The following is an 11,336-nucleotide window of genomic DNA, read 5'->3' as shown; positions in this document are numbered from 1 at the left end:
ATTGCCATAACAGAATGCCGTAAGTTATTCATACCGCGGTGAGAATCTTCTTTGGTTACAGGTTTTCCTCTAGAAAGGTTGTAATCCTGTGTTAGCTCTTCAAGAATTAGTTTTATAGAAAGGTATTAAAAATATTACGAATTTTTAAAAAATAAATTATATTATTCAATTTACCGTACCTTAAATTTATTTTATATTATGAAATGGTTGTGTAAAAATAATTCATAAAATTACGACGATTGTGTTATTAAAATATTTTTATACCTACAGCTATCTCTGCATAATGGATTATCAACAAAATCACGAAAGATTATATTCAAGGTATAATGATAGAAGAAATAATTATAAAAGTAATTCTTTTCAAAAAAAGGATCAGCATTCAAATTCTGTTTATAACAATTTGGATAACAAATTTGAAAAGTTTATAATACAAATTGATACTGAGAAAGTTGGAAAATTAATTGGTAGAAGTGGAAGTAATATTAGAGAACTACAGGATAAAACAAATACTAAAATTCATGTAAGAATTAACTAAATACTATTTGCTTTTTCTTATTTTTATAAAATATTTTTATAAAATGATTATTTAATATAATTTTTATAAATTATAATATTTAATTGATATTTATCGTAAACATAAGTTAATTAAAATATCTAATATATGACATTATAATGCATAATATTTTATATTGATGCTTTTATGTAGATTTTTGTATCTTGAATGTTAAGAATTATATGTATTAGTTATATTTTACCAAAAATATATAATTATTTCTTTATATTAATATTTAATATACATATCATCTTCAATACTTAGAAAATAAAATCTTTATGTGATAATCTTTTTATTCAAAAATTTGTATTTAAAATTTGTTGCATGTATAAAACCTTAAAGGAACAAATTCATTACATAATAATAATTTAACTATCATAGGTTGATAGATCAACTGGAAATGATACTACATCTGTGAGTATAATTGGAACCAAAGAAGCACAACAACAAGCTAAGAATTTGATAGAAGAATCTTTAAAAGATTTTCCATACACAAGACAAAAATTAGAAAATGAGGAAAAAGAGCAAAATGATAAAACACAAATTGATTTTACCAATTTTGATTGGACTTTAGCTAGCAAAAGATGTGTAAGTTCTTTTCATAAGAATATATAAATATAGCTGTGTAAGATAAAGTTAACATATTTATTTATTTCTAAATTGTTCTTTTGATTAGGATGAATTTCAAAAAGAAAAGTGGGCAAAATGTACTTCTATTATTAAAAATTTTTACAAAGAGCATCCAGCAGTTACTAACATGACAGTGGAGCAAGTAGCTCATATCCGGAAAATAAACAATAATATAGAAGTAAAATATATGTTTGATGACCAAGAAAAAGATTCTGAGCAATTAAAAATACCTAATCCTGTTGAGACATTTGAACAAGCTTTTGAAGTAAATAGAAATATTTAAATAAATATTTCTGAAAGAAAGGTACACTACTTAAATATAAATGTTATAGGATTATCCTGAAATACTTGAAGAAATTAGAAATCAAAAATTCACCAAGCCAAGTCCAATACAATGTCAAGCTTGGCCTATTCTTCTTAGTGGCAAAGACCTTATTGGAATTGCACAAACTGGAACAGGTATATTATAATGTTATTACATATAATCTATAAATTGCACATTATTTTGTTGATATGTTTAGGAAAAACATTGGCATTTTTACTGCCTTCTTTGATTCATATTGAGGGTCAACAAATACCAAGATCACAGCGGACTGGACCTAATGTTCTTATTATGGCTCCTACCAGAGAACTGGCATTACAGATTGAAAAAGAAGTAAACAAATATTCTTATCGTGATATAAAAGCGTAAGTAAAATTCACATATTTTTTATTTTGAAAGCTGTAATCTGTAAGTAATACACTATTAAAGGGTATGTGTCTATGGAGGTGGAAGTCGTAAAAAACAAGTTAATGTGGTAACAAAAGGTGTGGAGATAGTTATTGCAACACCTGGTAGGCTGAATGACCTTGTAGAAGCAAATATTTTAAATATTTCCTCAGTCACGTATCTCGTCTTAGACGAAGCAGATCGTATGCTTGATATGGGATTTGAGCCACAAATTAGAAAAACTTTGTTAGATATAAGGCCAGATAGACAAACAGTTATGACAAGGTACATACAACTTTTCTTTTATTGAAAATATTGAATTATATATAGTGAAAAGACAACATGAATATGTTTGTATTTTAGTGCTACATGGCCTCAAGGTGTTAGGCGTTTAGCTCAATCATATATGAAAAATCCAATACAAGTTTTTGTTGGATCCCTTGATTTAGCTACTGTACACACAGTAATACAGAAAGTTTATATTATTGATGAAGAAGACAAGACAGATATGGTTACTACAGTTATAAAAAATTTGAATTGTGTTTTGAGAGAAATATATGCAGTATTAACTATTTATGTTTTAACAGATGTATCGTTTCTTTCGTGACATGGTTTCTACTGATAAAGTAATAGTATTTTTTGGAAAGAAGACTAAGGTTGATGATGTATCGAGTGATTTAGCTTTACAGAACGTTAATTGCCAAAGCATACATGGAGGAAGAGAACAATCTGATAGAGAACAAGCGTTAGAAGATTTAAAAACCGGCGAAGTTCAAATATTATTAGCAACCGATGTTGCCAGTCGAGGCATCGATATTGAAGATGTTACGTATGTCTACTTTATATATATTAAAATTTCATCTAAATTCTAAATGTATTTACAAAAAGTTTTTTAGGCATGTATTAAATTATGATTTCCCACGAGATATAGAAGAATATGTTCATCGTGTTGGTCGCACCGGCCGTGCAGGACGCACAGGTGAAAGTATTACTTTTATGACGAGAAAAGACTGGTCTCATGCAAAAGAATTAATTAATATTTTGGAAGAAGCTAATCAAGTGTGTTATAATATACGTATATACTTATATATTTATATGAAAACTTTTATAGACATTTTATAGACATAAAATTGTATATTCATAGGAAGTACTTGAAGAATTATACCAGATGGCCAATAGGTATGAGGTATGGAAAGAAAAACGAGCAAGTGAGAAGCATTTTGAACGTTTAGACAGAGGTGATCGTTCATACAGAAGAAGTAATAAAAAATGGTAGTTCCTGATATTAATTATTACATTTACATATTTGTACGTATGTTCCTAACATTTTTAGGTTAGTTAAGTTCATCTTTATTACAAAAATTATTTTGCATATAATTTCTTTTTTTTTCCTTTAAAATGAATGTATTAAGCTAATAGTTATTATTTTAAAAATAATTTTCAAAATATTTTATAAGAGACGATACTTCGTCAATCATTTATATCTTTAGTATAAAAGGAATAAAAATATCAAAAAAATTTATATAGCATATATACATAATGCTATTTTTTAATATTTTCCCATTACAATTATTTAACATAAAAAATGTTTAATTTAAAACAAAAAATTGCTTATACAAATCCGTACGAAAATACGAAACATTATTAAACAATTTATAAACAAATTTTTCTTGTTTATACTTACATTACCAAAGTATATAAATGTCTTCATATTTAATTCATATTCATTCAAATATAAAAATTATTATCTGTCTGACAATACTTATTTATAAATATTTAAATTTGTACAGTAATAAAATATCAAGCAATTTAAACACCCTAAAATATATTCCTATGGGAGTAATAGCAATACTAAAATCTTTTAAAATGTTTATACTTTGTTGAAAAGTAATAAACTATAAAATGCAATTTACATCATATACAAAATTCAAAAGCAAACTTGGCAAAAATTTTGTAATTATTCAATGAACTAAAAATAATTGAAACAATAAAAAAATAAATAAATCCTCTGCAAATATAAAACGTATTGATATAAGTTGTGTGACAATGTTATTTCACATAAATTTATAACAAATGAACAATACTATCACCATAAATTTTAATATATTTTTTTTTATAAACTGACATCAAATTTTAACTGTAAACTTTGAAATTCCGTGTTTTCGTGTATTTCTCGGCAAATATTTTACCACTTGGAGTTGGAATTGAAAATGCTATGCCATCTACAGACATTATATAACCGAAATAAAATTGAGCTCTGAAATAGATAAAAAAAATTATTGATAATATTTTATTTAATATAATTATACGTAATAATGATAATAATAATATAGTAAATTATTTATTAATATAAATATTCACCTTAATACATCTACCAATTTAGTAGCTATGCCTTGTTTACGATGATTTAAATCTGTCCATACAACATTTATGCCGCACTTAGCAGGACTACTTTCTGCTGTACAGCAATCTAACTCTAATAATTCGGGTATCATACGGTGTGCAGTCGTTATATGTTCTGCAACTAACACTCCTATGATGGCTTTGTCTCTTATATATAAGTACACCTAAAAAATAAATTCTATTAAAACAAAATAATATTTATCAAACAAGAAAATTGCTTTTTTTTATTACTTTTTTCTGTTCATAATTTGATAATTTTGTATCAACTAATCCTAAATCTCTGTCTACATATGTTAAAACTTCTGTTACTTTTTTCCAACATAGTTTTGAGTCACCTGGTTCTACTAAAATTATTCGACTCGATGTAAATGGATCTTCCATAATTACACGTTCTGATTTCCATCCCTAAAAGTAAGTATTCTAGTTGTGAAATGTTCGATATATTGCATCTACGAGTTACGCGGTGGAGATTAGACATACGGGAAATTTTAAACTTTTTCTGTTATTGTGATAATTTAGATGAGCATTTTCGTCTTCTGGATCGCCTATTTGATATACGACACCACATTCAGTACATTGTGTTGCTCCAAAATTTGTTTGCCCTGCATCCAATTGGTATTGATTATCACTACCATTTAGTTTTATAGATAATTGCCAATTTATATTTTCTTTTGCATTATGTATTGATTTTTTACTAGTTTCACTAGAAAATCACAAAATTATGAGAAATAATTTAAAAAATAATTAAATATTTTAAATATTTTGCTTACTTAAACGTTTTATTGGAAGAGTAGCCCTTAATAAATAATGGATAATACTTTTGTTGTGTTGTATCTTCATAGTTGTCCAAAGGAATATTTTTAGGAAGTGTTGGTGTACTAATGTCCTTAATATTCATAATTGAAGTCATATTACTAAGTTCACTAGCTGGTGACATAGTAATATCATTCAATATTGCTACTGGCTTTAATGGTGAAATATGTTCAAGTCTTTCATTAGTTAGTACTTCCATAATGTCATAATCATCATCAGCCCAATCATCTTCCAAGGTTTTTAATATATTAGCCACTTTATCTTTTTCTATTGTGGCTTCCAATTCTGGTTCATCTACTGACAAATCAGTTGCATCAAAAGAGATATCAATAAGTTTTTGTCGTTTATGACCTTGCTTTCCATTTTTTTTATTTAATGCCATTTTACCATCTGATTCAACTTTTAATTTAACATTATTATTTATCGTTACTATAGCTGCAGAATTCCTCTTTGATGACTTTTTAATCTTAAAAAAGCGTTTATTAAAGTCAATTTCTGGTGATGGACTTTCCTCTACTTGTAATGTATTTAAAATTTCTGTTTCCTCCATTTTTACTTCTTTTGATAAATCTTCCTGTATATTTATAATATGTTGTGTATTATTCTTCTTTGTAGTATCTAAATTTGCTTTTGGTTTTTTAATACCATGAGATACACCAGCATTAATTCCTCCTATTTTATATCTTTTTGTAGATTTTCTATAATAAGGTAAATGCCCTGTAGAACTTCCTTGTTGTTTTTGCTCTGCTAATTCAGACATGATCTTATAGTTTCTTTTTATTTCAGAATTACTATAAAAATTCTTAGTACTTAATGTTATGTTTTTCAATTTTGATTCATAATTTTTATCTTGAAATAGAGCTGCTCTAGCTTTTGGCACTGAATGATTTTCATCTGTTTTTAGTAATTTTGTAGTTGTATTTCCTAACTCTTCAAGAGCATGTCTCTTTAACATATTCTCTTTTCTTTCAGGTGAATTTTCAATTATATCGAGTATATTAAGTGATTTGCGTCTATGTAATTTTGGTAACAAAATCATTTTGTTTTCAGAAGTCAATGGTGTTATTAATTTGTTTTCTGGACTACCAGATTTATGTGGAGTTTCTATGGTATTATTTAGTAACTCTTTGCCAAATTGTCTTTGTGGTATTGCTTCTTGCATATCTACTTCTGTTTGGTTTGGAGATTGTTTGTTTGAATTCTTCAATGGAGAATTTGACAGAGATTTTGGTGAATCTGGTAATATTTCTTTTTGTGAAGAATGTTTTACAGCTTGAATTGCTTTCTTTAAAGATACCTGAGTATGATCACTTGTTCTTCTCTTATATATACTTGATGAAATCTGATCCCAAGATGCATGCTTATTAAATGACAAAGACAATCTCTTAGGTATAGAATTTGGAGAAAGAAGAGGAAGTTTTGGAGAACTATTACAACTACTTGGGCTTTGATCGCTAAGTGCTAACGGTGACATGGGTCCCAAATCTGATTCTTCTCCGGATAAACTGCCTGTAATTCTTGAATCTCTTTGAATTTTGTAAATCTTCTTTTTCCTTGAACTTCCACCTGATCCAAACAAACATTTTTGAACTCTACGTGGAGTATACAATGATTCTCCTGATACATTATCCACAGACATGTTCTAATAACTTTTAGTAAGTATTCTAGAAATTAAAAAAAGAAAAAAATTAGATAAAATCATTAAAATTAAATATAGAATATTACTATCATGATTTAATTTTTACACTTTAATGTATTACATTCATTTGTCATAAAATAATAACAATAATATTGTTTTAATCCTAATATAAGGGTATATTAATTATAATCGTATAAATTATTAAAAAAAAAAATATATTTTTCAAACGGACTACAGTATAATCAGAATATTATGTTAGTATGAATTATTATTAATAGGAATAAGTAAAATAAATTTGTAGATATATATAGTAAATAGATAAACTAACCTAAATAAGCACAAATAAATCGTACGATATTAAAAATGTAAAGCTGTTTCTATTCTTGTTCGTTTTTATTAATTTTTTAAATACTTCGATGCATATCACGTTATACGTTTATTACCATATCAGATTTCTATATATTTATATAATAGTTACATATAATAATACAATTTTCTTCAAAAGAATTTAATTCACTCGCATAACAACCGACGATCCAAAACCGCTAAAAAGTTTCCGTTTCTTTACTGTGCTTTCGCGCTCTTTTATTCTCATCTGGAACTATATATAGGGTGATCGGAAACTTCAGTCAAAATTATGTCCCGATAGTATAAACATAAAAGGTACTAAATATGTCACAGCAAAATATGTGGCACCATTAAAGTTAAATTTCTTAAATTATGATAAAATTTTTCAATTAATACTTGATATATTTTAATGTATTAATAAAGAAGTTAAAAATATCCTTATAAAATTTAATATTGTAGGAGATTACTTCTGAAGTAGAGAATAAGTGATATTTTAGCATTATGTTTAAAAGAAACCAAATGAAAGTTTGGCATAATTGTTATCATGTATTTTATTTTTTATTATAATATAAATCAAAATGGTTAAAAATTTGAATAAATTGATGGTAATTCATTGATATCACATTCTTCAGAAATGTGTAAAATCTTTACTTAATATGAATAATAAAATAACGATATGCTATATCTACAACCTTATGTAACAAATATTATATATATGTTAGTTAAGTATTAAATATAATTACATAAAAATACCTTTGCTGACGCAAATAATGTAGAAAAGGTAAATAAAATAAAAAGTAAATGCTCTTTATTAAAATGAATAACAAATAATTAGAAATTTGTAATGCTGAAAATGTCTAATTCAAATGAGTGATGGCTAATTCGTGAAGTACGATGTCTCCAGATATTTTAAGAGTATCGATGATAGACGGTTGTAATCTGTATCTGAATTCACCAATCATTCTGTCACCTAACCAAATTGTATATGCTTCGACTTCGCATCGAATTCTACAAAAGAAACAGTATAAAGAATATATAAATAAAAGACTTTTTCGAAAACATTATTTATAATAATATCTTCAGACATATTTGTTACAGTTAATGAAAGTTTTGCGTATATTATTCTGAATCTTTTTTAAAAGAGAGAGAAGAGAGAGAAGAAAGAGAGAAAGAGAGAGAGAGACCTACGTTAGAAGAAAATCACGACCAGGCATCCAGGATAAATGACCTAAGTGTCTCTCTTCTTGTCCCCAAGATCCATTTGACCAACAATTCATTATAACATAAGGTGTGCTACTGCCGTATAAAAAACGAGGATTTAAATGTAGTGCAATTACTGGGTGGGGATAGATTGCTTTTCCCTTTTGTAGATTTATATAAAATCTGTCATAAAAAATATAAAAATATCTTTTAGCGCTTTTTTCACGTTTAAAATCTCATCGATTCTATACCCATAATTTAAACTTACGAATGAGGAAGAAGTTTTAGTCTTCCAGCAATAAAAAGTCTGGTCCCTATTTTAAATTCATTTTCAATATTTACTGTAATTGGAACACCCTATATACATGTATTTAAAAATAATTAACATTTATTTAAAAGGAATAAATTGATAATTTAAATAAAAACTTACGAGAAAATCGACGAGTGGTTGATCAAATTTTAAACTTAAGATATTACTTGGCCTGCATAATTTTGGATCAGGATAAACAAACAATTCGAATTGTCTAAATCTGGTGTCTTCTAATGATCCATTGATTTCTAGACCTGTTATATCTTCAAGAGGCATTCTATATGAGAATGCACAAAAATGTTCTCCATTGACAGCAATCTGATAAAATTAACCTTGCAAAATATTAACATTATAAAACTTATAGTTACATTATATAATCCTTAATTCTTACTTGATATTCATTTACAGTACAAAAGATTAAGATATGGGCGTAGGAGTTCCGTCGAAAAGCAGTATGTCCTGCAGGAGAACAAGTCTCCTCTTCTTCCCAACATCCTTTAAATTTTGAATTTCGAACTACATAACCTCTGTCTAATCGAGCGTTAAAATGCAATGCAATATTTCCAGCAGTTTTGCATAATAAATTCACTGAAAACCTGTAGTAATTTTGCTTTAATTAATATATGATATTGTAATTCTCCAACTTTTTATATAAGGAAATTTTTCTTAATTTACAAAAATTTCACTTATACAATATTTTTTACGATGAAATGTCACCTTAAGGCGTCCGGAGGAACATAGCCTGTAATCACAATAGCTGATGTTGGTTTCAGAGGTTGTAATGAAACTGGTTTTGAAGCATTCTGAAATAGAATGTGTGCAAACTATTAACTGAAAAAAGTATATGATATAAAATATTTTTGCTGATGATTTACTTCTGGAAATTATATTTCTGAGACACCCAATATATTGTATAAATTTTAAACATAAATTATATAATGCACAATCACCAAAGTATCGCATTTTAGAAACAATAAACTGGATGTACATGTATCTAATTAAATACTTTTAATAAACTTTTATTTTATTATGGGAAACCGTTAGCTATTTGAATTTTGAATTTAATTATACATGTACGCGTCTATTTAATTATTATGTATCGAGTGCTTCTATGAAATATGGTTATTGTTGTCAAATAATTTTTGTTTACTAAACATATTTAGATTAAAAAAGAAGTATATAAAAGAATAGTGGGATAAATGTTTGGAAACTGTACATATAAACTAGTTAAAGTCCGGATACGAATCTTCAACATTAGTCGCCATGAGAATCATTTTACTATTTATGCAAGTATTCATCTTCATTTTCCTAATACAAGATAAGTAAGCATTCGCAACTATTTGAATCTAAACAGAGGAAAAAGATAAAATTAAGGAAATGCCGTTTTAAAATTTTTTAAGAATCTAACCTAAAGATATTTCTACTTTACAAGTTTAACTTAATTTTCTGGAAACATATAGTAAATTTAAAAAAGATATTTTGTACAAAGTTAATTACGATTTGAATTAATCTTTAAAATATAATTTAAATTAGACAAGATTTATACAGATATATCATTTAAATTTATAGCTTATTCAAGATTAACCATAACCAATATACCCTATGCAGTTATTGAATTTGTCAATTAATAGTAAATATTAGGTATATGAATGCAAAAGATTGAAATGAGTATTATAGTTATTTATGATATAAGTTCTTTTATATTTAATATGGTATATGTAATAGATTTGTATGTTACAAATGTTAAAAAAATAGATTTTTTCATACTATAGTATTTAATATTTAGTATTCAATTATACTTATTAAGATAGCAGCAGATCATTATGTGTATATAGTTGGAATTACCTAATAATACGTGTGATGTTATGTAGGTAGAATTTATTTTTAGCACTGACTGATGAATTAAATTGATAAAAACCTATTTAAAGTATGAAATACTAAATGAAGGTAATTTGACATGTTGATTTATGAATGTTGAATTTGACGAAGATTTAATACAGTTTAATGTAATATAAGTATAGCGCGTTTAAAATTTTAATTATAATTCAATCAAATTTCTTTACAATATTGGATAATAAGTGGAGTTTAACGGAAAGAATAGGTTAGATGTTTATAGTAAAATTCTTAATTGGCAAATCTACAATTATGTTATCTATGACTCAACTCTTATATTATCGATCCATACTCACTAACGGTGCTGTTTCCTCGTCGACAAACGAGAATTCACGGAGAGCGTTTTCTTTTGTTTGCACGAAAATTTCAGTTGGATGTACTGACATGCTCCCTCTGATAAACTTGAACAATGATTTATTGGAACATTGCCTTATTTCAAGCCGCGCCTTCCTGCACGCGATATCGCTTTCTATTTACTTCTGATTGAAAATGAAGGCGCGTATTTAAAAAGACAACATATATTTTCTTATTCTTATTTTGAAAAATTTAAATAGCTTTATTATTTATGTTTATAATGTTTGTCTCGTGTTACTTTAGAAACATTATTTTGATATAAAAAATGAATGAATATATTTGTAACGTATGTTTTATTGCGTTAAATATAAACAAGAATTATTTTTCTTTTCAAATATAAGAATTCTTTCAAAATTTGACAATGAGTATTTTACAATACTAGTAAATGGCACTAGTAAACATATAGTCAAAATATTAATAATATCGTTATGAAAAATTCAAAGTTTAAAATAAATATATATTTTTGCTTTTGTTTAGTTTCAAA

General features: G+C 26.4%; 3 protein-coding genes across 3 annotated transcripts; 1 reads left to right on the top strand and 2 right to left on the bottom strand.

Annotated features, from left to right (window-relative positions):
- The first annotated feature begins 283 nt into the window (after positions 1-283).
- Positions 284-3,168, top strand: LOC108549779 (probable ATP-dependent RNA helicase DDX43). Its single transcript, XM_017903295.1, has 10 exons — positions 284-520; positions 935-1,141; positions 1,230-1,448; positions 1,516-1,642; positions 1,705-1,870; positions 1,935-2,177; positions 2,256-2,403; positions 2,480-2,721; positions 2,789-2,951; positions 3,037-3,168. The coding sequence occupies exons 1-10, from the start codon at positions 284-286 to the stop codon at positions 3,166-3,168; spliced, it is 1,884 nt and encodes a 627-aa protein (XP_017758784.1).
- An 857-nt stretch (positions 3,169-4,025) lies between these two features.
- eco (Establishment of cohesion) lies at positions 4,026-7,121 on the bottom strand. Its single transcript, XM_017903352.1, has 6 exons — positions 7,076-7,121; positions 5,066-6,772; positions 4,776-4,998; positions 4,527-4,700; positions 4,254-4,459; positions 4,026-4,149 (listed from the first exon to the last, which is right to left on the bottom strand). Exons 2-6 carry the CDS (start codon positions 6,745-6,747, stop codon positions 4,026-4,028), a joined length of 2,409 nt encoding a protein of 802 aa, XP_017758841.1. The 5' UTR covers positions 6,748-6,772; positions 7,076-7,121.
- An 831-nt stretch (positions 7,122-7,952) lies between these two features.
- On the bottom strand, positions 7,953-11,159 carry LOC108549778 (galectin-8). The gene is made up of 7 exons (XM_017903294.1): positions 10,795-11,159; positions 9,323-9,408; positions 8,997-9,201; positions 8,726-8,923; positions 8,564-8,652; positions 8,284-8,478; positions 7,953-8,103 (listed from the first exon to the last, which is right to left on the bottom strand). Exons 1-7 carry the CDS (start codon positions 10,882-10,884, stop codon positions 7,953-7,955), a joined length of 1,014 nt encoding a protein of 337 aa, XP_017758783.1. The 5' UTR covers positions 10,885-11,159.
- Between the last annotated feature and the right edge of the window lie 177 nt (positions 11,160-11,336).

This window comes from Eufriesea mexicana, unplaced genomic scaffold (genome assembly GCF_001483705.2).
Source record: "Eufriesea mexicana isolate 0111107269 unplaced genomic scaffold, ASM148370v2 scaffold2143, whole genome shotgun sequence".
NCBI classification, from domain to species: domain Eukaryota; kingdom Metazoa; phylum Arthropoda; class Insecta; order Hymenoptera; family Apidae; genus Eufriesea; species Eufriesea mexicana.
The sequence above is the reverse complement of the archived record's forward strand: the minus strand, read 5'-3'. Positions and strand labels throughout refer to the sequence as shown.

Bases quoted from the DNA above. Each gene is read 5' to 3' on its own strand.
- LOC108549779 (XM_017903295.1), top strand. From the start codon at position 284: ATGGATTATCAACAAAATCACGAAAGATTATATTCAAGGTATAATGAT. The intron at 1,449-1,515 runs GTAAATAGAAAT...TAAATGTTATAG, and splicing joins CATTTGAACAAGCTTTTGAA to GATTATCCTGAAATACTTGA. The intron at 2,178-2,255 runs GTACATACAACT...TTTGTATTTTAG, and splicing joins AGACAAACAGTTATGACAAG to TGCTACATGGCCTCAAGGTG.
- LOC108549778 (XM_017903294.1), bottom strand. From the start codon at position 10,884: ATGTCAGTACATCCAACTGAAATTTTCGTGCAAACAAAAGAAAACGCT. The intron at 9,409-10,794 runs GTGAGTATGGAT...ATTCTATTTCAG, and splicing joins ACGAGGAAACAGCACCGTTA to AATGCTTCAAAACCAGTTTC. The intron at 8,924-8,996 runs GTAAGAATTAAG...TAATTTTATCAG, and splicing joins GTACTGTAAATGAATATCAA to ATTGCTGTCAATGGAGAACA.
- eco (XM_017903352.1), bottom strand. From the start codon at position 6,747: ATGTCTGTGGATAATGTATCAGGAGAATCATTGTATACTCCACGTAGA. The intron at 4,999-5,065 runs GTAAGCAAAATA...GTGATTTTCTAG, and splicing joins TCTTCCAATAAAACGTTTAA to TGAAACTAGTAAAAAATCAA. The intron at 4,150-4,253 runs GTGAATATTTAT...TATCTATTTCAG, and splicing joins AAATTGGTAGATGTATTAAG to AGCTCAATTTTATTTCGGTT.